Here is a 25,368-nt window from a genome sequence, read left to right as displayed (position 1 = left end):
GGGGGGGGTCGCTCCTCGCTGCGGACACCGGGGGTGACTTTGAGACGGGGTCGGGCACCGGGTGGAGGTCTCACCTTTGCCGAAGGAGCGGGGGGGTAAATCCCGGCGCCTCTCACCGCATCGGGAATAAACCCAGGGATTCTCCCCGCAGCCTCCTCTGCCCCCGCCTATAACGCTTAACGCTGCGGGGTTTGCTCAGGCTCTGACTCCCCCAGGGTCCCGCTCCGGCTGTCACTGCACGGGCAAATCTCACTCCCTCTGCCCGGTGATATTTTTTCTAGCCCTCTTTTCCAGACTTCTGCATGCATTAACGCTGCATTTTTATTTTTACTGCTGTTCTTTGCTGTGTGCTGCAGAGCACAGAGGATTCATGTAGAAATAAAATAGCAGAACGGCCCGTTTTGCCGCTGGCACGAGATCTGATTGATGTCTCTGAGCCGTAACTTTGAAAGAAGCCCCCTCCCTCATGTGTGTTTTTTGGGACCCCCCTGCCTCCCTGGCCGAGGCTGGGGAGAGGAGAGCTTTCTGTGCAGGGACACGCAGCCAGCCTGTGTGACTAATTAATTCTTCTTTCTGCCCGCATCTTTCCTTCCGTGCCCATCCTTTCCTCCTGCCCCCTCTGCCTGAATCCCTTCCTGCAATTCCAGGTGTGCACCGGGGGTGACTTTGAGACGGGGTCGGGCACCGGGTGGAGGTCTCACCTTTGCCGAAGGAGCGGGGGGGTAAATCCCGGCGCCTCTCACCGCATCGGGAATAAACCCAGGGATTCTCCCCGCAGCCTCCTCTGCCCCCGCCTATAACGCTTAACGCTGCGGGGTTTGCTCACTCTCTGCCTCCCCCAGGGTCCCGCTCCGGCTGTCACTGCACAGGGAAATCTCACTCCCTCTGCCCGGTGATATTTTTCCTAGCCCTCTTTTCCAGACTTCTGCATGTATTAACGCTGCTTTTTTATTATTATTTTTTTTTACTGCTGTTCTTTGCTGTGTGCTGCAGAGCACAGAGGATTCATGTAGAAATAAAATAGCAGAACGGCCCGTTTTGCTGCTGGCACGAGCTCTGATTGATGCCTCTGAGCCGTAACTTTGAAAGAAGCCCCCTCCCTCATGTGTGTTTTTTGGGACCCCCCTGCCTCCCTGGCCGAGGCTGGGGAGAGGAGAGCTTTCTGTGCAGGGACACGCAGCCAGCCCGTGTGACTAATTAATTCTTCTTCTGCCCACATCTTTCCTTCCGTGCCCATCCTTTCCTCCTGCCCCATCTGCCTGAATCCCTTCCTGCAATTCCAGGTGTGACTTGCTCCCTCAATTCACTGCCTCCCCTGTTTTTTAATGCCTTGACTTTCCACTTGGAGAGGAAGAGGATTTTGCTGCTCTCTCCGGCTGTTTTCCACCTTCCCTCTGTTTTCTGGAGGTGGTATCTGAGGTCTCCATGGCTGTTATTAATTCTGTGTGCACCTGAGAGCCAGGAGAGCACTCCTGCTCCAGCACTGGCTCTTTGCCTTGTTTCCTGCTGCCAAATGCCATTAGGAGTTAAAACTACATGAATACTTTCTGAAGTTGGCAACTACTGCAGTAAATCTCACTCCCTCTGCCCGGTGATATTTTTTCTAGCCCTCTTTTCCAGACTTCTGCATGCATTAACGCTGCATTTTTATTTTTACTGCTGTTCTTTGCTGTGTGCTGCAGAGCACAGAGGATTCATGTAGAAATAAAATAGCAGAACGGCCCGTTTTGCCGCTGGCACGAGATCTGATTGATGTCTCTGAGCCGTAACTTTGAAAGAAGCCCCCTCCCTCATGTGTGTTTTTTGGGACCCCCCTGCCTCCCTGGCCGAGGCTGGGGAGAGGAGAGCTTTCTGTGCAGGGACACGCAGCCAGCCTGTGTGACTAATTAATTCTTCTTTCTGCCCGCATCTTTCCTTCCGTGCCCATCCTTTCCTCCTGCCCCCTCTGCCTGAATCCCTTCCTGCAATTCCAGGTGTGACTTGCTCCCTCAATTCACTGCCTCCCCTGGTTTTTAACGCCTTGACTTTCCACTCTGAGAGGAAGAGGATTTTGCTGCTCTCTCCGGCTGTTTTCCACCTTCCCTCTGTTTTCTGGAGGTGGTATCTGAGGTCTCCATGGCTGTTATTAATTCTGTGTGCACCTGAGAGCCAGGAGAGCACTCCTGCTCCAGCACTGGCTCTTTGCCTTGTTTCCTGCTGCCAAATGCCATTAGGAGTTAAAACTACATGAATACTTTCTGAAGTTGGCAACTACTGCAGTACCTACAGGCATATTTTGTGATTGGGGAAAAAAAAAAAAAAAAAAAAGAAGAGATGAATGCCATAATTGTAAATGGGAGAGGTACTGGATGAAATACCCTGTTAGAAAGTGATCCCCACTATAAAAAGTGGCTGTTTGCCACCTTCTGCTGATAATCCTGCAATTCATCCTCTTGTTTTAGGAGTCACTTCTTGGGGTGCTGCTTCTGCAATTCTTCTTTTTAATCAGTTGTTGGAAATCTTCCTGTTTCTGTGTTTGAATTCTCCTCTGCTGTATGAAAAACTCCTACTGATGTCTGCTGCTGCCTGTAACTTTTCTTCCTCTTCTTCTGTCTACATTTCTTCATCTCTAGGACTTCCCCTTGTTGGTGTTTCTCTTTTTCCTCATTTTTTCTGCTCTGAAGTTTCCACCTGGATATTTTGCTTCAGTATGCTGTGCTTTGTGATGGCTGACCAGGTGATTTCACAGTGCTGGTCAACAGATACTGCTCTTGTGTTTAAAAAAAAAAAAGGCATTATTTATGAGTTATACATCTGTTCAATGGTAAGTCTGTCTTTTACTGTGTTGGAGGTTGGTGGTGACTTTGAAAGTACATTTTTGTAAACTCCCAGTGATTTTTTGAACTAACAAGGGGCTTCCTGAGGGTGATGTCACAGATGTGATCAAGAGCCCTTTCAATAACTGAATTTTGTTAACCAGAAGGATTAACAGTCTCTAACAAATCTCTGTAAAACTGTCAGCTAAATCTCATGGAGGATCTAGCCCTGATAGATTATTGTTGATGTGTTTATAAGCAGGTACAAAAGTTTAACACAAACTTATCTGGATACAATTACATCTGTATGCAGGTAGAGCATTATACAAATGTAAGTTCTGACACGATTTCTGCATGTTTCTGTCCTAACTCACAAATACATATAATATGCACGCACGTGCTACAAACAGCTGCTCAAACTTAGGTCATCTTGTCAGAAGACATGCCCCTTGGTCTCCAGGTTCTGACATCCCTTCTGACCATGTCTCTTCACAGATGTGGATGAGTGTGCCCTGGGGCTTGATGACTGCCACCCCGATGCTATTTGTCAAAACACCCCGAAGCTGTACAAGTGCATGTGCAAAGTGGGTTACACTGGTGAAGGGAAGAAATGTGAAGGTAAAGTGACTGAAGCACTGTGGCTCTGCCTGTGTCAGCGTGAGGTATTTCTGAGAAGACAGAGCCAATAAAAATAATGGTCTAGAGTACGGAGGGTGATTTTTTGATCAAAGTAGTCGTTGTTTCTTCACCTGTTTTTTCTTCTAGTTTACAAAATCAGAGGCAAACTCATTGCATGGCTTTTCACCTAGTAATGTCACTTGATGTAATAATTAGTTTGTTGTTTAACCAGCAGTATGAAAACTGTGAGATAAAGCTCATGGGAATCTTAGGGCATTTTGTCACTCTAGAAACATTCAACAAGTAATGCGTCAAGTATAGTCTATTTGCAAGACAATGATTGTTTTGGACAGCAGTTGCTGCTCACGTTTAGGGAGTTGTATCTCTGTCTATAACACTCAGGCAAGCATCCATCATATTGACTTCTGCTTTATTCCTCAGACATTGATGAATGTGATAATGACTTCAATGGAGGCTGCGTCCACGAGTGTTTCAACATCCCAGGGAATTACCGCTGTACTTGCTATGATGGCTTTATGTTGGCTCATGATGGCCATAACTGCCTGGGTAAGAAGTGTGTTCATGACCATTGTGAGTGGTGATGCTAACCTAACCCTTTAGCTACATCCATGGCAAATGCACGATGATCTGTTGGGCTGAATCAGCTCAGCTAGAAAAAAATACTAAATACGGGACTAAGGAATTCCAGGTACTGATGCACTATCTGTAAAGGAGAAGGATCTCTGTTGGGCTGAATCAGCTCAGCTAGAAAAGAATACTAAATATGGGACTAAGGAATTCCAGGTACTGATGATCCCAGTGTGACTCTTGCCCTGTCTGTAAAGGAGAAGGGTAATTGTCCTACATTTCTGTTAAGTGTTTTGGTTTAAACTGTGCCATCTATTATTAGGCTAAATGAATTAGTGTAAAATGACATGTGCTATCATTGTCTTTTTGATTCCAAAATTAGTTTAGGATCAGTTCTCAGGTGTAGTTCCAGGCTTAGAGATCTTTTTTTTCTTCATACCATCAGTAAGGTGTGGGCTTCTCACTCTTGCTGTGTCTGAGTACCTCCTGACATGCAAGGTGTTGGGAAAGAACAATTAGCAGTGTGCAGTAGCTGTATATTTTGGAGGCCATTGAAGTACAGAGGGACTAAGCCAAACGCTTGGAATTTCCCTTGGTGGTTTGTGTGAAGCAAAATACGCAAATCTGGCAATGCATTCAATCCTGGCAACACTCCCGTGACCACGCATTCTCTCTCATCCTCTTTTTTTTTTTTAATTTAACATCTCCGTAGTCTCCTTTTTGTGTGCCAGCAGGTGAAAATCTTTAAAAATGGGTAACAACACCTTGTGGGTTTAGTGTGATAGTGTTTTCCAGCAGGCAGTGCAGCGGTGCACAGAAATGCAGTTGCCACCAGCCTATTGGCAGTGTGGGATGCTGCTGGGGCTACTTGCCTGGGACAGAGCCTCACGTTGATGAAGCTGTCCCGCTTCCAGGACCCACGCTGTGTGGCTCTGTCCCCCACTGTGGTACCTGTCCCTTTTACTTTTTCAGAGATGGCTCAGTTATTCTGTTCTGCTGCACTGAGTGTGGATGTGCCTGGGCAGGCTTCCATGCCCATGTCCATCAGGGAAACTTGCTCTCGCAGTATAATTTTAGCATAATGAGGTTAGCTTGGCTAGGGTATTTCCTGGTGTATCAGGAGGGGGATCAGACCATCACTGGGCTGTATCTTCTGCTGGGACAAATTGCAGAAGCTCTGGAGTCTTCAGTGGGATTGTGTTGGGTTTCACCTGCTGGGATCCTGTTGCTTTGCCCACCTATTAACTTTATTATGGTCTAAGTGGAGGAGAGGAGGAAGTCACTAATTTCCACTAAAGAAAGTAGGGTGGCAAGCATAATATCTGCTGATACTTTAAAATAATAGGGAGACCATCTTACTCTTCTCTAGTGCATTTGTGTAAACACACAGTGGAGTTCAGTTGAGGTTACCATGAAGGGCTGAATGTCAAGGAACACATTGCCTGCTAGAATGCCACCAAAGAGAATATTTTTTTTGTATCCAGTAGCCCCTCTAAAGCATAGTTCAGCTGACTTGTTTGTGATCAGTAAGACCTAGACATGGACCAAAATCTACCACCTGCTATGTTACTGGGAAGCTGGTCAGTATTGCACGGCAGACTTTTTAAAATAAAATAAAATGTCATTGATGCACAATGAAGTTTTTACCACTGACCTGCCAATTTTGAGATGTGATGTAAATGTTAAATAAATATTTTGGCATGCAGCAAATTGGATCACATCTTCTCTTAATCTGTTTATTTACTTTGTTCACGGCAGGGTTGCCCTCCTCTCACCCTTATTTTTGAAGATCTTGTCTGTGTGTCTGGGTTTAAGCCAAATAGACAATTACTTGTTGGAAAGAGATGATTTTTTTGAAAGCTTTCCAAGGTCTGTGAGACAGAAACATCTGCTGGAGTTCAAATCTGTAGTACTAAAGGCTCGTGGTGGCTGTTTATTCATGATTGTTTGCACATTCACATCACTGTAGGACTCTAAAATACTCAGCTTCTCTGTGATGGAGATATGTCAGCCGCTCTCTTTGCTGCAGCAGGTCACATTCTTTTGCATCCAATTGGCTTACTCATTCCCTTCAGTAGAAATTAAATCTGTTGTAATACTATGTTATGCTTCTTACTAAAAGCCTTTCTCTTTCTCCTTTTTCTAGAAAGACAGCTGGTTTATGCCAGAAATGCTACAATGTTAAATTAAAAACATTGTACTATTAGCCCAGGAACAATGAACAGAACAGGGAGCAAACATGATGTTCCATATGAATTTTACAAATGAGACCAGTGCTTTGCCTCAGCAACATTTTGTCCTAGTTTTTAAGGGACTGAGCATTTTTACGTCTTGTTCAAATTGGCATTTCTGAAAATTAGGGTAGGAAAATTCTTTGCTGGTAGTGATTACAAAAACCTGTACTTCTTAAGGGGTAAAATTCCCAAGGATTGGAGGTTGGGATGAGCATCCTGTTGTTCAGAGGCTTAGCCGATGTTTTTCTGCTCTTTATTTCTCTTAGTTATCTCGCAAGCAGAGCTTTTATATATGTTTTTTATATGTTTTCTGTTTTGTTATTGTTGAAGCTCTGGATATTGCAAAATCAGCATTAAAAATATTTCCAGAACTTGTGGTGTTGTCCTTGACTGCAGTCAGGCAACACAGCAGCAGCCTTAATGGTAAGTGGTGATGTCCTAGAGTTGGAGGAGGAGGACAATAAATCAAACTGAGCATCAGAACAGACATAATGTGTGAATTCTAGCTAGAGTGCATGTAAGGAGTAGCGGATAGGTTTTAAGCTAAATTTATTTTGAGGTTTGTATTTTTCTTGTTCTGCCTGTGCTTTGGAATGGGGAGCTTTCTGGAAAAACCTCCCCAAGGGTGACAGCACAGCAACAACAGGCTAGCCTGGGGTGTCTGAGCTGCCTGGGTGGTTACGTGCCAAGTCAATGTCTGTCTGTGCTGCACGTTGAGTGGCTGCCACCAATATGAGCGTATTGGTGTTAGTACAAAGCTGATCTCTCTCTCTGTCTCTCAATTTCAGATACAGATGAATGCATGTTCAACAACGGTGGCTGCCAGCACGTGTGTGTCAACACTGTGGGAAGCTATGAATGCCGCTGCAAGGAAGGGTTCTTTCTGAGTGATAACCAGCACACGTGCATCCACCGCTCAGAAGGTACTGGCTGCTTCCCTCCAGGCACCAAGCAGGAGTTTTTGACACAAGCTAACTGCAAAAAATCTCTAAAACCGTTTCAAAAGTATTTTCGGGTTGAGTGTTTCAAAGCTGTGAAGAGTCTTGAAGTCCTTTCTCCTTTTTTAAAAGGAACAGCGTGTCAGAGTCTTCTAAGTGACTTTGAAGACTCTTCACATCCTTTCTGCCCCTTTGATCCCACCTTTATGTCTACAGTGTTGTGCTTGTTGAAGGCTGTGCTGCTGTATCCCAGTGTACTTTATGCTCTCTTGTGCAGCCAGGCTGTGTTCTGATCCAGGGAATGCCATCAAATTGAAGGACAGTGACTTTCTGACCATTTCCATTGGCTTTAGTTACAGGACAATACCTGTGTTACCTTCAGGTACCTTTTAGATTCCCTTTTACAGTGTTTAGGTTTCAGCTCAAGAGATTTATTGTTTGTCAGCCCCAAAGGCATTTAAATCGCGTTCTTTGTTTTGAGTGAAACCTTTATGAAGCAACCTTTGAGAGATCAGAGAGCCTTGGATATCTAATTAGACATCAGATTGAACAAAATTATTTTGGATGCCTTTAGGGAATACTTTAAAGTGGTTGCTCAAATCGGGGAGTTGTACAGTGAATATCTTACTGAGAAGTATTTAAAGCTGTGAAGCTTTCTTTAATCTAAGGCTTATCGTTGGCATGACTATAAGAGGAATCCGAGCATGAATAAACAAATCTCACTTTAAAAATCCCCATAGCGAAGAGATCAACATTTGTAGACATATATGGCCATCCACAGACGAGCGTGCTGAGGTGGCTGCCATCTGACATAGCTGAACTGACCTTTTGTTTGAATTCAGAATTTGTGTTCTCAGCTTTGCTGGTGCGGGGCTTGGTACCTCGCAGGGTTCTGCTGAGGCATGGTGATTTCTCAGGCCATGGCTCAGCTGGTGACTGCAGGAGCTGAGGTGGGAGTAGGGACCAGCAGGAAGGTTGCAGTGGTGGGGCAGGGTGCTCTCCTTCATGTTGCCTTGCTAGCAGTGGGGTGTGTGTGTGTGCATGGATGATGAATCTAATGATCAAAATCAGTTGCTTAAACTCCTTGTCTCACCCGACGCCAAGGGAGGAAAACCTTCCAACTCTTTTTATTATTTGCTGCTGCCAAGGGAGGAAAACCTTCCAACTCTTTTTACTGTTATTTGCTGCTACTTGAGTACATTCTACTTTCCTGCACTAACAACAGCATTTCCTGTCATTAATATTTGCTCCCTAAATTGTACCTTTGGAATTCTACCTTTGTTGTTATTTTTAAAGATGCAGTTAATTTCTTTTAACGTTTTCCATAATAACAAATTTCTACTTAATTTAGTGGTTTTTTTTTCTTTGAACAGGAAAAGCAAGAGGAAAAAAGTGTATTTTCTCCTGCAAAAGACTAAATTAGATATATTTTTATGGATACCAGTCTTAAGAAAAAAGCCCTTACTGTATTGCCTGAAATGCTTTCTTCATATCAAAACCCAGAATTGTTTGTTTTGGTTTTTTGAAGAGCCCTTTTTTCAGGTTATCGTGCTGTGACTGTTTCCCTTCTGCCTCCCTTTTCATTACTGTGAAGAAGTGCTCTGTGGGATTCCCCACTTTTTTTTTTTCCCTTGGGTGGGCATGTCTGTTGTAAGCCAAATCTCATTGCTTTATCTTTCCCTTCAGCTTGTTCTCCGCTTTTCTGTGTATTGCAAGGTCTTCCATTCTCTGCTTTGTTTATGCATCTCTCAGTGTATAGTTCTCTTTTGAGACCTCACAGCATTGATCTAAACAGCTTTTGGTACTTACTGCCTAGACCATCTATTCAGTTTTGCTTCTTTTCTGTAATATAAGGGAGTATTTCCTTCCATGTCTAGCAGCCTCGTTAAGACAGTGCACATGTTAATGCTTGAGACACCTTCTTAAATCTCTGCAATTCTGGCCTTTACATACACAGAAAAAGAGTGAACTGGAATTGAGGCAGGAGAAAGAGAGGCTTGGTGCCACCGTAGTCCTCTTGATGACCACCATAACAGGGCATCCTAAAGCTCATTTGCCCTTCCAAGTCTATCTGCAATTATCCTCTAGGTTCCCTGTCACCTGCTGTGACATAGGACTCAAGGTCTGGTAGTTATTTGAGGAGAGTTTGATAATTAAAGTTGATTTTTCATCTGATATGATTGTGTTGTTACGAAGCACAGGGGAGCTCTGAGGGGCTTGATGGCTCTACCTGGGCCCTGCTTAAACCACAGGAAATTGGAGTGTCTTAAGAAGTTGTGCACAATCTGATTTTTTTCCTTGGCTGTCTCCTCTGAATGAGCTCTTCTTTATCTCTATGTGGGAGAATGGATTTCCTTTGGGAGGCTGTTACAATGGCTGTGCACATGCAGCTTGTTTCCATGTTTAACCTGCTCTATATTAGGGAATACAAAAGTTTGAAGGAAAACAAGAGTTTTTCACAAGTAAATATGTAGTACATTCTGTGGCTGCTATTGCTATGGATGAGAGATCTTGCTACTCTCCCTTGTGGTATTTCACAGTCATAGCTGTCTGCTTGTTGGGCTGAATCGATGGGAGTGAATTGAACCTGCAAGAGCTGTCTGCTTGTTGGGCTGAATCGATGGGAGTGAATTGGACCTGCAAGATGAAAGCCCCATTTGAAATCACTGTCTGGACTGAAAGCTGGTACACAGGGCACCATCTCAGCTGTTGCTATTAAAGCCCTTCTGACTGTGGGGAGCAGTGATAACTAGAAAGCTTTTTGGAAAAAAGTTGCCTTGACACATGGGTGTAGAAAGCATGAAAAAAAGACTAGGTTGTTCCTTTTCTGCTGGCTGTGCTGAAGCTTCTCACCATTTGGCTCTTAGAGGGTGCCTCTGAGAAACTCTGGTACTTCTTTGTAAAATTACATTGTCTCCCACTGTCCTATTGAGTGTCTGTTTGAGTGTGCCCTAAATAGAGCCTTAGTGTTTAGCAGGCTGCTGGTGGTGTCTCTACATCTTCTGTGTAAACAAGACAAAGGTTTAAACACAGATCACACACAGAAGATAATAATTTAATGTGATCTGGTAGTACTGTGCTGGTCTTTTGCCTGTGTCTTGCCAGTGACAACCTCAGATCTCCCTGAGGTTTTCTGAGTAACGTCATGAAGGTCCAGTCACCTGAAAGGAATGATCTGGCCTGGGGTCTGTTAGGCCTGGCAGGCAGTGGACTTTTGGTTGTGGGTGTGATGGATTCCATCCCAGGACACTTGTGTGTCAGTAGGGCAAGGTCTCCTGCAAGAGAAGTTGTGTGTCTGGGAAGCACGTGGTGGGATTTGACCAAAATGAGTTTGGTGTTTGGTTCTGGACCACAATGAGCCATTGCAACGGCTCTGGAACAATGTAACCTGGGAAACTTTGTGTCCATGAAGGTGTTTGCAGTCTCACAGCGTTTATGGTTTTACGGACAAGTCTTTAATACAACTTGATACAATGGAGCTGAGTAGAAAACTTCTACCACCTTTGGAAACAAGCAGTAGCTTCACAGTAATTGTTAGAGTGTGTGGATGCATGTATCTTCTGTGAAACACAGCCTTTTGGGCAGCTAGATTTTGGTGGGTTCGGCCGATGTGTGGATGCATGTATCTTCTGTGAAACATAGCCTTTTGGGTCAGCTAGATTTTGGTGGGTTCGATCATGTACCTTGTTACAGAATGGGTATTTTGTTATTAAAATGTGACCCGGTTTGGGAAGTGCAGTTTTAGCTTTCTGTGGAAACCTGATTCAATTCTGCTGACTTGGAACGGAGCAATCCCAAATTGAGCATTTAAACCAATTGTCTGATGTCAGTGAACTTTACCAAAGTAGCTGCTTGAACAGTTTCCCCTTTGGTCGCTCAACAGGGAGAAAAAAAATAACTTTGTTAAGAGAATTAGCAGCTTAGTTTCTGTTAATGCTTTCTAAGGCCTCTGAGCTAACAGACCAAATCACGCTGTGTGCTTAAGAAGAGAAATGTCACAAAAACACAAGAGTTAATGAGGCTAATTTGTGTCCTCATGGGTTGTCCTGTTCCTTGACTGACAGCACAATAGTGGGTGACAGCTTTCATGTGGTGTCCTTAGGCTGTGTCTGTGTGCTGCAGGGTTTGAAGTGTCATTGTCTTGTTAGACTTCTACAGAGTTCCCACTGTGGGAAAGGGATCAAAAAGCCAGTAGAGCAGAATAATCTAAGCTCTGCAGTATCCATCCTTTAGTTGCTTAAAGCTGTCTTGATAGAGAAGGGGTACTGTAGCTTGTGCTTCGGATGGTGAGAATAGCCATGTGCAGAGCAAAGACCTAATTGAAGTGTAGTGGAATCATGGTGAAGAGCTGAACTCTGCCTGCCAATACAGTGGTTTTGTTTCATTTGGTAATAAGGCTGCAAAAAAGGGCTGTGTAAGCTTAAAAGATATATAGGGTGTGGATTTGTTCATGCGACCCCATACATGAACAGGGTCACCGTTTTGATTCTCCCTCTAATCGTGCATCTGCTCAACTCCAGTAGAAGCCCACAGAGGTAATGTGGGATAAGCCTTTGCAACCAAAGGATGTTACACTCAGTCTTCTCAAATGAAGTGCTCTCACCAAGAAAAAAGAGCATTTGGTGTAACATGCCGTTTAAAAGCCACATGCACCAAGCCAGAGAATTTGATGGCAAAGGTGAGTTCTTCTCTGTCAATTTCGTAGCACTAGAGAAGACTTCAGCAAAAATCTGTGGTGTACTGCTAGAAGGAAATCTATTCTTTTAATTTGGTTTAATGATCCCATTTGATAACTCGGCCAGTTGCTGTGTAGTTTTAAGTTGTGTGTGTACAAATTGTGTTGCTGTCTTGCTAATGGCAAAGGCATTGATTTAGCTGAACCATGGGGTCGGGTGAAAGCACGTTTTTACAATAATTTTAGGAACAATTCCTCTCTGTTGAATCAACTCTAACTTTTTGCAAAGGCCAGACAAGACGCTGGCAGCCATCGAGGCATGAACAGCTTGTAACTGTCAGAGACAAAAATGACAGGATGTTTTTAGGAGGTGCATCAAAAGGAGGAAAATCACTAGTGTCACATTGCTATTCCGTTTGGTTAACGCAGGTTCTGGCACTAAATTCTGCCCAGTGGGAAAGCTGTGTAGAAATACATAACGCAGTGGGGCAATTTTGGGAGGTATTTATTGAAATCAGAAAAAAACCCAAACAAAATGGTTAACCAAAAGAAGAATTGACATACATTTATTGAAATCAGAAAAAAACCCAAACAAACCCAAACAAAATGGTTAACAAAAAGGAGAATTGACATATGGTATACTTACAATCTACATGTCTGTCTGGTCACTACTTAGTCACTGCTGGGGTAGGTTATGACTTTGGGAATCCACTTTATAGGCCAGTATTTGAAACAGGGATGACTTTTGTGACTAGCTGTGCTATTCCGTTTGGTTAACGCAGGTTCTGGCACTAAATTCTGCCCAGTGGGAAAGCTGTGTAGAAATACATAACGCAGTGGGGCAATTTTGGGAGGTATTTATTGAAATCAGAAAAAAACCCAAACAAAATGGTTAACCAAAAGAAGAATTGACATACAGTATACTTACAATCTACATGTCTGTCTGGTCACTACTTAGTCACTGCTGGGGTAGGTTATGACTTTGGGAATCCACTTTGTAGGCCAGTATTTGAAAGAGGGATGACTTTTGTGACTGTAGCTCTAGGCATTCCTGTCTCCAGTGGCTGCTCTTTTAAGCAGAGAAAGACCTTTATACTTTGATCTTGCCAGGTATCAGCCCCCTTGTGATTTTTTTTAAAAGAAATTAGGAGGTTTTATAAACACTGGTATAAAGTGAGCAAATCTAGGGATGTTGCTTTTTGACCTTGCACTCAAAGAACACGGGCACAGAAAAGGATCAGGTGAAGGAACCTGGCTGCCGTTGACTTTGCAGGATTGGACTTTCTGCTTTTCCTGTTTGTAAGCTTGCACTTCTTGTCCTAACACTGTAGAGTCTTCCAAGTAGTAGCAGACTGTTGTCTGTGTGCGTGTTGAATTGACTTTATCTGACTGTTGCCTGCACACAGAGATGCTGAGGGTGCTGATGCTCTTGCACTTGTCCTGTTTTGCAGAAGGCATGAGCTGCATGAATAAAGATCATGGCTGTGCCCACATCTGCAGAGAAACACCCAAAGGAGGAGTTGCCTGTGAATGCCGACCAGGATTTGAACTGTCCAAGAACCAGAGGAGCTGCATTTGTATGCAACATTCTGCATATGCTTATGGTTTCCCAAAGTGAACAAATAGTGTTCTGTTTGCAGTGATGTGGGATTTGGTATGTTATAGCTAAACTGGGATGACATGCCTAAATTGTGTGCATTTAAATTAGACTAGAATCAATGGCTTTGCTGGACACTATCACGTCAGTCTGTTGGTTGCTGCAGTATCTGTAGTTTGGGAGTTGCGGTGTCATTTATAATGACATGAAGCTCAACTCCACAAGAGAGCTCTGCAGTGTTTCTGTGTCACACCGTTCTTCAGGAAAGGGACACGTTAGGAAGGTGTATTGAATGGTTAAATGGAAACAGAATTGCACGCTGTCTTGCAATGATACTGGAAGTACACATGAGGCTTAACATGTGTTTTCTTCCTAGTAACGTGTAATCACGGAAATGGTGGCTGTCAACATACGTGTGATGATGCTGATAACGGGCCAATTTGTGGATGTCACCCCAAGTACATCATGCATGTGGATGGGAAGACCTGTCTGGGTCAGTATACAGTGGAGGGAAGTAGTTTTCTGTTGATCATAGAATCATAGAATCGTCTACCCTACTCTACAAAGTCATCCCCTACACCATGTCCCTCAGCACTGCATCTAAACGGCCCTTAAACACAGCCAGGGATGGTGACTCCACCCCCTCCCTGGGCAGCCTGTTCCAATGCCCCATCACTCTTTTGGTGAAAAATTCTTTCCTAATGTTCAATCTAAACCTACCCTGTTGGAGCTTGAAGCCGTTCCCTCTCGTTCTGTCACTAATTACCTGTGAGAAGAGACCAGCACCAACCTCTCCACAGTGTCCTTTCATGAAGTTGTAGAGAGTGATGAGGTCTCCCCTCAGCCTCCTCTTCCTCACACTAAACAGTCCCAGCTCCCTCAGCCGCTCCTCATACGATTTGTTTTCCAGCCCCCTCACCAGCTTCGTTGCCCTCCTCTGCACTCGCTCCAGCACCTCGAGATCTCTCTTGGATTGAGGTGCCCAAAACTGGACACAACACTCGAGGTGTGGCCTCCCCAGTGCTGAGTACAGGGGCACAATCACCTCCCTACTTCTGCTGGTCACACTATTTTTGATACAAGCCAGGATGCCATTGGCTTTCTTGCCCCCCTGGGCACACGGCCGGCTCATATTCAGCCGTTTGTCAACTAGAACCCCCAGGTCTCTTTCCTCCAGGCAGCTCCAGCCACACTTCCCTGAGCCTGTACCACTGCATGGGGTTATTGTGGCCCACTCCAGAGTGGTGTGGCATTGCTGTCTATGCGTGAATAATTCTCCTCACAATAGCATGGCTAGAAAATGTCAAGGAATCCAAAACTAAGAAACCTGCTAGTGCATGAGTGAGTTTTGTCAGGCAACTTATGCTTCCCTGTGTCAGTAGCTACCAAATACTGCTGCAGCCTGTAATTATCACTGGTCCCTCTGAAGCACAAACTCTGTCGCTAACCAAAGAAGATTCCCTTCCCTCCAGGATATTTTAGGTTCAGTTTCTTGGATAGCATGAGCCAGGGAGTGTAACTAAGCAGTATGTCTGTTAAAACCAGATTGAGGTGCCCAAAACTGGACACAACACTCGAGGTGTGGCCTCACCAGTGCTGAGTACAGGGGCACAATCACCTCCCTACTTCTGCTGGTCACACTATTTTTGATACAAGCCAGGATGCCATTGGCTTTCTTGCCCCCCTGGGCACACGCCGGCTCATATTCAGCCGTTTGTCAACTAGAACCCCCAGGTCTCTTTCTTCCAGGCAGCTCCAGCCACACTTCCCCCAGCCTGTACCACTGCATGGGGTTATTGTGGCCCACTCCAGAGTGGTGTGGCATTGCTGTCTATGCGTGAATAATTCTCCTCATAATAGCATGGCTAGAAAACGTCAAGGAATCCAAAACTAAGAAACCTGCATGAGTGAGTTTTGTCAGGCAACTTATGCTTCCCTCTGTAAGTAGCTAACAAATACTACTGCAGCCTGCAATTATCACTGGTCCCTCTGAAGCACAAACTTTGTCGCTAACCAAAGAAGATTCCCTTCCCTCCAGGATATTTTAGGTTCAGTTTCTTGGATAGCATGAGCCAGGGAGTGTAACTAAGCAGTATGTCTGTTAAAACCAGAACTCTGAATTCAATTAAAGTACAATTTTGGCAAGGCAGTTATCCAGTAAAGAAAGCACTTAAGATTTATAAACTCTTCCAGTGTCTGGAAGAGTTTGTTGTCTCTTGATTGAAATCAAATGCTGAGGCATAACTGGCTGGTCCTTGGATTAGTCTATGATAGATGATGATAGTGTGCTCTTAACAGAGTATTTCATGACAGTTCAATTAGTTCTTTCATCTTGCTGCCGTTCACCACATCTGTAGCATACTTTCTGTTTTGTCAAGAGTACTAAAGCAAACTTGAGTTATAAGGAAGCAAGAAAAGCAAAGTATTTTTATGGTTTTGACTGAAGGGTCTTCATGGGGATTTTTTTTTTATTACTTTTTTTAAAAAAAATATTTCTACATAGTCAGTTCCGACTGTCTCTGATAATGCAGCACACGACGCAGCTGTTTGCGTGCGTGTACGTGTTGGATATCAGAGGAGGTTTCTGGTCAGGGCACCTTTGCTTACTTGCTTTTTTTATGTTCCTGGCAGAGAGGGAAGAGGCTGCTGTTGACGTGTCTGAGGGGAACGCTACAGCAGGAGCTGATGTGGACAAGAGGGTGAAGCGACGGTTGCTCATGGGTAAAAGTGCTCATCCAAAATAATTTTGCTGAAACCTTTTAGATTGAAGAATTGTTTTTTTAATGTAACCGTTGTAGCTCTGGGCTGAGTTCTGCCCGAGGTGCTCTACTTCCTTTTATGGAAATAATATTATTCTGTAATGTATATGAAACTATATACACTTCCTTTTATGGAAATAATATTATTCTGTATTGTATATGAAACTATATACACTGTTTGTGATGGTCAGTTGTTTGTGATGGTCAGTAGGAGGTGTTGGGAACTTGCCCTTGAAAGGAGCATATGTTTCTAGGGTTCTAATTCATCATGGGAATGCAGTACAGTCCCTTCTGTGCTACAGCTTTAGCCAAGTGATTGTGGAGGAAGCAGTGTTTTATCTGCTTCTCTTCAATTGAAAGATACTTCTGCATGGAAGAGCGTTGGAACCAGTGGTGGATTGCATCTAGAAGGGCACGTTAGGGTACAAGGCCATCTTCTTCCTAAAGGTGTTTACATCTGGCCCAGAATGCCAGCCTCTGAGGGTTTGTCACTACTGGGAAGGCACTGGCATGAGAAACAATCACTGTGGTCTCAGGGCAGCTGGGTCTGTGGATGTTCAGCTCTCAAAAGCCCTTACTCCAGGCAGTCAGGGTAATTTACTGTGTTAATTGGCTTTTGCCACAGAAGTGGCATGGAGCATGGAGGCTGAGGAAGAAACCACCAAAAGTATAGGGCTAGCTCTGAGCTCCCGAACCCATATTTAGGCTAATAAATGAATAGCCTCATTTTCAAAAAATGACATTTCTGTGGAAAGAGGAAGAAAGAAGAGGCACTCTGTCTTCACATAGAAGTTGGATACAGCCTCCCGATATTGAGTGTGAGATGAGAGACTGGGAGGGAATAAACCAGTAAAGGTCTCAAAACTTGAGAATAAGTAGCATATGCTTGGTGCTTGGTGCTGCAGAAAACTAGGAGACAGAGATGGAAAGAGAGGAGTTCAAAAAGCAGACTTAGAAAATGATTTTTGCAGCTCTCTGAATTAATATATGCTGGATAAAATTGCATTTGCCCAGCCAGAGAAAGGGTTATGAGACTGACTGAGGCGGTTACACCGACTACAAGAGGATGAATGCCAAAGAGTGAGTTATTTCTATTCAGTTGGATGCAAAAAACTGTATTCCAGGGGTGTTCACTAGAAAGCTTTGGTGAGATTTAGATGTAGTTTGCATAGGGGGAAGGTAGAGGAGTATTAGGTTGAGATGGCACCTGGGTCACAAGCCTGCAGGAATGCTCAGTGTGGGTATAATCCACCATGACTGGGAGCACAGGTAGCACGTGAAGGTGTGTTGGATGGGATTTAAGAAACCTGGTTTAATTGTGCTGAGTGTAACCAGGTGTCTGAGCATTGTTGGGAAGTGTCAGAGGATCAGACAGGATTGAGTGTGGGCATAAGGAGACAGACTGACAGAAACAGATTCAACACCAAGGAGTGGGGATTTGTGTTTAAGGATGAGAATGTCCAGAGACAATATCTTAGTTTGTAGAGTCTCCACAAAAACATGGACATAGCTGAGGCAGGGATTTTGCCAACACATGCATTGAGTAGTTGTTCATGTGTACTAGGCTAAATGTGGTTGAGTAGCAGTGTGCTTGGAGCCATGCCTCGTATCACATGATGTTTTTTCTTACTCTTATAATATCCCTGAGCAAACTTCAGCTTTATCTCGTTGGCTAGAAACGTGTGCAGTAAATAATGGTGGCTGTGATCGTACGTGTAAAGATACATCGACGGGAGTTCACTGCAGCTGTCCTGTTGGATTCACCCTCCAATTTGATGGGAAGACATGTAAAGGTGATTTATTATTATTATTTTTTTTTATCCCCCGCTCATAGACACGTGTACTAGCACCTCGCTGTAAGGTATTCATCTCCAAATGAAGGTAATCCAGTGTCCAGAGGAAAGCCAGTATGAGTAACCAGACCTAAAAAAGGACCACAGCTAGGGGTAGATGCACGGTTTCTGCCACATCAGGTGCATCGTGTGAAGAGAATCTCTGCTGCTCTGCCCTCCCCCTCTCTATTTCCACCCCTCCTGCCAGGATGGCCTCATTTTTCACAGAGGAGGTTTGATAGGAGGTGATACAGATCTGCAGTAAGGTAGAGATCAGTGCTGGGAGAGGTAGGTGTGTAGGTTCTTACGGGCATATAGTCCAACAGTCTGCTATTTTATGCACGGTCAGCTGGGCATTAGAGCAGTTTGTAAGTAAATATCAATGTGTAAACAGGGATATGTGACTAGAATTACTTATACTGGTCGAAGCAGCTCTAATGAGAGTACTGAAAAGGAGCGAAGAGACGTTTAGGTTGTATGTTAGAATACATTTTCCAGTAATCAGATATTAAGACTTTCCTGCTAAGCAAAAATGATGGAATCCTCCTGCCCGAGTCAATTCATATTAGATAAAGAACTCATTCTAATATTTGCATGAAAAGGACAGGGTAGCTCAGGCAGTCTCCTCTGTCTGAGACTTCTGCAGGGTGTAGAAGAGGAAATGGAGAGAATGTTTAAAAAGCTAAAGTTTGTTACAGAGCATATAAGTCAAAGTGTTTGCAAACAGAAATTAGGGAAATGGTTCTTTTGTGAATATATGTACCCAAAAGTAACCAACAGCAATATGTTAAATGAAAACAAATGACACTGTCACGGGGCTGAATGGGCCAGATTCTTAAGAGCTGGATCTGATCTTCCTTAAAATTTGTAGTAGTCTCGCTAGATTTTGTTTCTGGGCTTCTCTAACCAATTGGACGTGACTGTTTTCCTGGATCTGGCAGTGGAAGGATGTTGAACGTACTGTGTTTATTTGCTCAAGAATTTTTCTTGCTTACAGATATTGACGAATGCCAGTCCAATAATGGAGGCTGTGATCATTTCTGTAAAAACACTGTTGGCAGTTTTGATTGCAGCTGCAGAAAAGGATTTAAATTATTAACAGATGAGAAGTCTTGTCAAGGTATGTGCACTGGAGAGACAGTAGAAGTAGAACAAATCAGCGTGGCTTGGACATCTACTACAATGATGAAGTGATAATGGACTCCAGAATAATTTCCATGCCTCAGTTTTGGTTTTTTTTTTCTTTCTGAAACAGCTGTTGAGTTAATACAGTTGGTTTGATACTATTCTAGGAGGGATGTTTAATGGCACAGTGAACTATTATCTGGAAGCGACAGAGATAGCATCATATTAGAAAGTTCTTTAGAGGATGATGCTTTCCCCCACTTATTAATGATCTTAAAATAATTTACTGGGAAAAATACACAATATCTCTCTGTCCATCTTACTGGCTAGTTAACCGTCATAGCGAAATTATTTTTTCATAATGGGACATTTAGATGCCATGAGTTCATTATTTAAAGCAAAAGAGATGTAAGCTGTGATCTATGAAATTATAGGCCTACAGACAGACATTCCCTAAAACATCATAGAGTATTTGATTTTTAGGATAGCAGGGATTTCTCCTGTGAGACTTACAAAGCATATTTGCTTTTCTGTATAATAGTTTGTACATATAGTTAACGAATCTGTTTAAGCTGATTAAATACATTTAAAAACGTAAAGATCAAAATGGTCTGTGTTTTTGGAAAAGCTACAGTATGAAACAATGTAAAGTCAATCAGCCAGCTGGGGGGGCAAATAATTCAATTTCCTAGACATCCAGCTGACATTAATGATGAATTTCAGAAAGCTGAACTGACCAACAGAAAATAATTTTCACGTAGGTTATCCTTTTAAAATCAGACAAAGAAGGACAACTATTTATACGGCACAAAGTTACTATAAAAACATAAGATTTTCAAAGTAGTTTGTTGGGGTTTTTAATGGAATCTGTTTATGAATGTGTTTTAAAGATTTGAAACTCCCTTCTGTTACTTTCCCTAAATTGTTTCAAAAGTGGTACCTTGACGCATGCCAAAGCCCAAGAAAAAAGAATAATGTAATGTGTCAGTGATGCTGATGTGAATTTTTTTTCTATCTTGCAACATTCTTACATGGCATGTATAATGTCCTATCACACCACTTTTAGGTGCTTTTGATGTATAAAAAACATTAAAGTTACTATAAAAACATAAGATTTTCAAAGTAGTTTGTTGGGGTTTTTAATGGAATCTGTTTATGAATGTGTTTTAAAGATTTGAAACTCCCTTCTGTTACTTTCCCTAAATTGTTTCAAAAGTGGTACCTTGACGCATGCCAAAGTCCAAGAAAAAAGAATAATGTAATGTGTCAGTGATGCTGATGTGATTTTTTTTATATCTTGCAACATTCTTACATGGCATGTATAATGTCCTATCACACCACTTTTAGGTGCTTTTGATGTATAAAAAACATTCATGGTCTTAGAAAGTGGTGGGTATTTACCATTTTACCATTCACTGAGATCATGATGAGGCTACTTTACTAACTACGCTTTACAAAGAAGATGTGGGAAAAGTTACTGTAATGCCAAGGAAAGCTTTCACTGGAAAAAAACCCTAGATATCTCAGCAGCTTTTAAAGACAGACCTTGAAGTCTAAATATACAGTATAATGGATCCATGGAAAAATTCACCAAATTGCTCCAGTCATCTGTCTTCAGGTGTATCTCAGAGAACATGGTGATTTTCAGCAGACTTAAATCAGGGGCTGCATATTGATATACATTTTAAAATGTGGCCTTTGCTTTCATTTATGGGAAAACCCAAAGAAAATGCTTCCTTTTGTAAATCTATTTCTGCAGTCCTTATATGTAGGCTTTTCTTAAAGAAATAAAAGTTTTGGCAGCACTTTTTTCTCCTATAGAAGAGGTATATTTTAAACATAATTGTTAAAAATGCAGCAGCAGAAAAAGCTTGTTTGGCAAACTAATTGTTCTCTTAAAAGTTGTCATTTCATTGTTACATTATTTACTTTAAAAGGCTTTTCCTTTGCTTACATAAAGTTGGACGCAGCGATGTGCTGATTTGTTAGCTCATCAGTGCTGCCTTGTCGGGCTGAGAGATGCTGATGTGTCCCTTTAAAACTTGCAGACATTGATGAATGCTCCTTCGAACGGACGTGTGACCACAAGTGCATCAATCACCCGGGCACCTTTGAGTGTACTTGTAACAAAGGATACGCTCTCTATGGCTTCACACATTGTGGAGGTGAGTTACAAAAAGGCCATGCAGATAGAATGCAGTTGCAACAGATCTAATTAGTCTCCGTGCAAGACACAAGTCTATGTGTATGCAGTAGGCATGTAATTTTTACTTTTTGCCCTGATAAGGAGACACAGTTTCTGTCTTGGCTCAGATGATTTTCCCTTCCCACCCTGCATCCAGAAAATATCTGTGACTATTAGAACAAACCGATGTGCTTTGCACCTGGACATGAAAGCCATAATTTGATAGATTCTTCGCATGCAGAAGTCTCTTTGACTTCAATGAAAAGTCAGTGGAATAGGCCTTAAAGAACAGGAAGCTCCGATGACTTAGAAAATTGTGGTTTTGCAGGTCGCCCTTGTGAGTGTGTCAGATCTTTATGTGAGGTAGATTGGAATTTAACTGATGTAGTACCACTGATTTACATTGGCCAAGATGAATACTCATAAATCTTTTATATCTTTCCTACAAGAAAGGTTCAAGTAAAGAAAGGAAGATGTTCACAGAACCTCAATATATGTCAAGTATGAATATTTTTGCGGCTCCGATGACTTAGAAAATTGTGGTTTTGCAGGTCGCCCTTGTGAGTGTGTCAGATCTTTATGTGAGGTAGATTGGAATGTAACTGATGTAGTACCACTGATTTACATTGGCCAAGATGAATACTCATAAATCTTTTATATCTTTCCTACAAGAAAGGTTCAAGGAAAGAAAGAAAGATGTTCACAGAACCTCCGTGTATGTCAAGTATGAATATTTTTGCAACAAATTCCCGGAATTAACAGGAGGAAACATGAATAATTGGACACTGAATGGAATTAAACCTATTTTATATAAGCTCTAGGCAACAGCTTACTAAATCTATGTGCTTACTTAATTCTGAGTAAGACCTATTTATTTCTGAGGCTGAATGAGCACACTTGAACTTGGAGATAACAATTCAGAGATCTCTGTGTGCCTGATCTCTTCTAACCTCTGCCTCTAGAAAGTCTGCGAAGAAGATTACAGGCTATTTACTTTGTGTTTTATCCTGATGAACAGGGAAACCTGTTTAGATTGGGAGTAACACTGTTCATGTATTCTGCTTGTTAAAAGAAGTCTGTCCTCATTAATTCCTCTCTATTATTTCCATTTCTTTTGGCCACCAATGAGGGAAAGGAGTAATTTTGCTGTTGGCTGCTAATTATCCTCTTCATACTCCTGTGCAGAAGATGTTAATCCTTGTATCATAGTAAGTCCTTCAATTACTGCCAATCACAGGTTGTGTCAAAGCTGGTAGGGCTACTGAGTACACACCTTCTGCCCTGGAAGAAGTAGACCTATGGAACAAGTAAATAAGTGTTAGAGGTTAGGTTGCCATTGTATGCAGTGTCCTAATAAAAGGTCAGTAAAAACCAAAGATTTGGGCTGGTTTTATGATATCTTGGGCAGCAGTACCAATTTGAGGTGTTCCCTTCTTTCTCCATTATTCCTCTGCTGCTCCTCAGCTGTCTCAGTTCTGATGAGCATGTTTCTCCCCTGAAATCAGCTCAGTTTTTTAATCTATTTTTTGACAGTGTTTTCTACCAAATGGTTACCTGTCTAGAGGGGGGAACAAATGATTGGGGAGAGCTGTGATAAGAACTTGTTCTTACCATTGAGAAAAGCATATGTAGAAGTGGGTACCCTCAGTTGTACAAGCTTTCTGGGACTCACAAGAGATTTCTTGACAGCAGCTTTCTAGGTTTATGTATAATTGCCATAAAGCTACTGGAGTCAAGTGAAGCAGTCACCAGGGTGGATCTAAGAAGCAGGATACAGAACTTTGCATTTCCCTTTGTTGAAATTCATGAGATTCCCATCGGCCCATTTCTCGAGCCACTCGGGGTCCCTCTGAATAGTGACACAACCATCTGGCATATCAGCCACTCCTCCCAGTTTTGTGTCATCTGTGAACTTGCTGAGGGTGAACTCTTGTGCCATCATCCAGGTTTAATGAAAGGGATAAATAGTATTGGCCCCAGTATTGACCCCTGGGATACACCACTGGTGAATGGCATATTCTGCATCAGCAAGCAAGTTTGCACCAAAGGCAGTATGTTGTGTTGTCAGTAGTTTCTCCTCCTATTGGCATTTTTGGGGCGGGGTAAGGCCCCAAAATTGGATAATTGTCCAAAAGGAACAATAGTGCTCTTTGCCTACATGGAGTCCAATAGTGTTCCACTATTGTGGATACAGCAGCAGTTGTATCTATTTGACCATTTTGGAAGATTGATTGGTATGAATCCTGTCCATGTCATCTGTTTTTGTTTCAAATTAAAAATACTAATTAACCAGACACAGTGCAATGCAGACTGGATTGGGTCTCCTTTTCTTTGAGTTAATTTGTTATCATACTGCTGAGCCTCGATATGTTTTTAGTTATGTGGTTTAAGGACATACTTAACATCTCCCCTCCGACAATATTTGATCTATTTTGGCATTTATCAAAGGTTTTCCATGAAAACAGAACTGTTTCAAGGTGGGTGTGCAGATAGCATTCCTAAAATCTTTTCCAAACTCTATTAAGCAGTATTTGTGTATGTGTTTACCTGGTGGAGTTCCGGTACAGAACTTTGGTGAGAGTAACTTTTTGAAAGTATTTTTACCTTTACTCTGCAGATATTAATGAATGTAGCGTCAACAATGGTGGTTGCCAACAGCTGTGTGTGAACACACCGGGAGACTACGAATGCCTGTGTCACTCTAACTACAAATTACACTGGAATAAAAAGGATTGTGTTGGTAAGGTGCCTAGTAAATACATTTCTGCTCCTGACGTGTCTGGCATCCACGTGATTATGGTCAAATCTGAAAATATTGATCTGTCCACTTAAGTGGTATGAGTCATCGTTCCCAGTATTCCACTTTAATTTTTAGCCAGGCACGATGGTACTGATGTTGAAACTGGTAAACACAAGCAAAAAAACCAACCCCAAAAACAGGAGATACTTTGAGGGATTTTGATGCTTTCTTTCCTGTGCTTTTACCTAGCTAATTTTTCTACTTCCTTTTTTTTCCCCGCATGAGAAGGTTTGCTGATGATAGCTTTACCTAGAAGGAAATTATTTAGGTTATGTGATCCTCCAGTGATTTTATTTTGCTTTCATTTTCTGTCTAAGCAGTGTGTGGATTGCACGGGTGCTCTCAGGTACCAGCTACAAAAGCAGCTGCATGCCAGTTTATTAGTAGGGTGTCTGTAGATGTTTTAATTCTCCTGTGAGTATTTGTTTTATCCTATTTAGAGATAAAGGGTCCCTTGCCTGATAACATGTCACCCAAGGTATTGCTGCACTGCATTAAGAGTGGTGGGAGCGATAGATGCTTCTTAAGCTGCTTTTCGGATGTCCAGGTATTTTCTGGTAAGTCCAAAACAATATAAACAAGTATATGATTCTGTAGAGAGTGTAAGACTAGCAAACCTTCTCACCCTCATGTAAACCTCAGGTAAGACTAGCAAACCTTCTCACCCTCATGGAAAACCCCCGAGAAGTAGGCAATCAACAGGGACCTTTCCTTTTTCACTGTAGATAAAGGGCTATATCCCTGCCAGCGTCCCAAGAAAAGCCCCCCTTTCCTTGTCTTTTTATAACCGCTCTACCCTCAGATTCTCTTCTCATGACAACTGTCTTTTTGAAGCTGGGGAGGACAGGGCAGAATTCTCCGTGCTCCCTGGGCCATCCCTTAATTGGCCCTGAGAGCTGCTGCTGAATGGGGCGAAGGCATTCCAGCCCTGCGTGGGGTCTGAGATTTTGCCCTCCACCCCGCAGGACACAGTGTGCAGGCTCAGCCAGGGCTTATGGGGCAGATGCTGCTTTTCTTCCAGCCCCTTAAATTGCTTAGGAAGAGACAAGCTCTAACGTGGAGTATTTTTTGAAAAAAGTGAAGGTGATGGTGCCGATCAATGAATTAAAAATGTCTTTTTTGTACTTCGGAAGTCTTTAGTCTCCGCAGAGTGCCTGTGTCTTTACTGTCTGTCTGTATGGTCTGTCTGTTAGGAACACAAGATGCCTACACCCTCACCTGT

At 42.7% G+C, this 25,368-nt stretch overlaps 1 protein-coding gene across 1 annotated transcript in view; it reads left to right on the top strand.

Moving 5' to 3' along the window:
* Window positions 1-2,430: 2,430 nt before the first annotated feature.
* Window positions 2,431-25,368, top strand: part of SCUBE2 (signal peptide, CUB domain, EGF-like 2) — a 47,467-nt gene continuing 24,529 nt past the window's right edge. Inside the window, exons 1-11 of the mRNA XM_014935997.1 lie at window positions 2,431-2,803; window positions 3,291-3,413; window positions 3,855-3,980; window positions 7,024-7,158; window positions 13,300-13,425; window positions 13,822-13,938; window positions 16,077-16,166; window positions 17,881-17,997; window positions 19,034-19,156; window positions 21,210-21,326; window positions 23,964-24,086. Coding sequence (XP_014791483.1) covers window positions 3,371-3,413; window positions 3,855-3,980; window positions 7,024-7,158; window positions 13,300-13,425; window positions 13,822-13,938; window positions 16,077-16,166; window positions 17,881-17,997; window positions 19,034-19,156; window positions 21,210-21,326; window positions 23,964-24,086 — 1,117 coding nt within the window. The 5' untranslated portion in view covers window positions 2,431-2,803; window positions 3,291-3,370. The remainder of the gene's footprint in view (window positions 2,804-3,290; window positions 3,414-3,854; window positions 3,981-7,023; window positions 7,159-13,299; window positions 13,426-13,821; window positions 13,939-16,076; window positions 16,167-17,880; window positions 17,998-19,033; window positions 19,157-21,209; window positions 21,327-23,963; window positions 24,087-25,368) is intronic.

The sequence above is a fragment of the Calidris pugnax genome, unplaced genomic scaffold, assembly GCF_001431845.1.
Source record: "Calidris pugnax isolate Ruff unplaced genomic scaffold, ASM143184v1 scaffold26, whole genome shotgun sequence".
In the NCBI taxonomy this organism is placed as follows: domain Eukaryota; kingdom Metazoa; phylum Chordata; class Aves; order Charadriiformes; family Scolopacidae; genus Calidris; species Calidris pugnax.
Note: the sequence above shows the minus strand (reverse complement) of the source record. Positions and strands in the feature narration are given on the sequence as shown.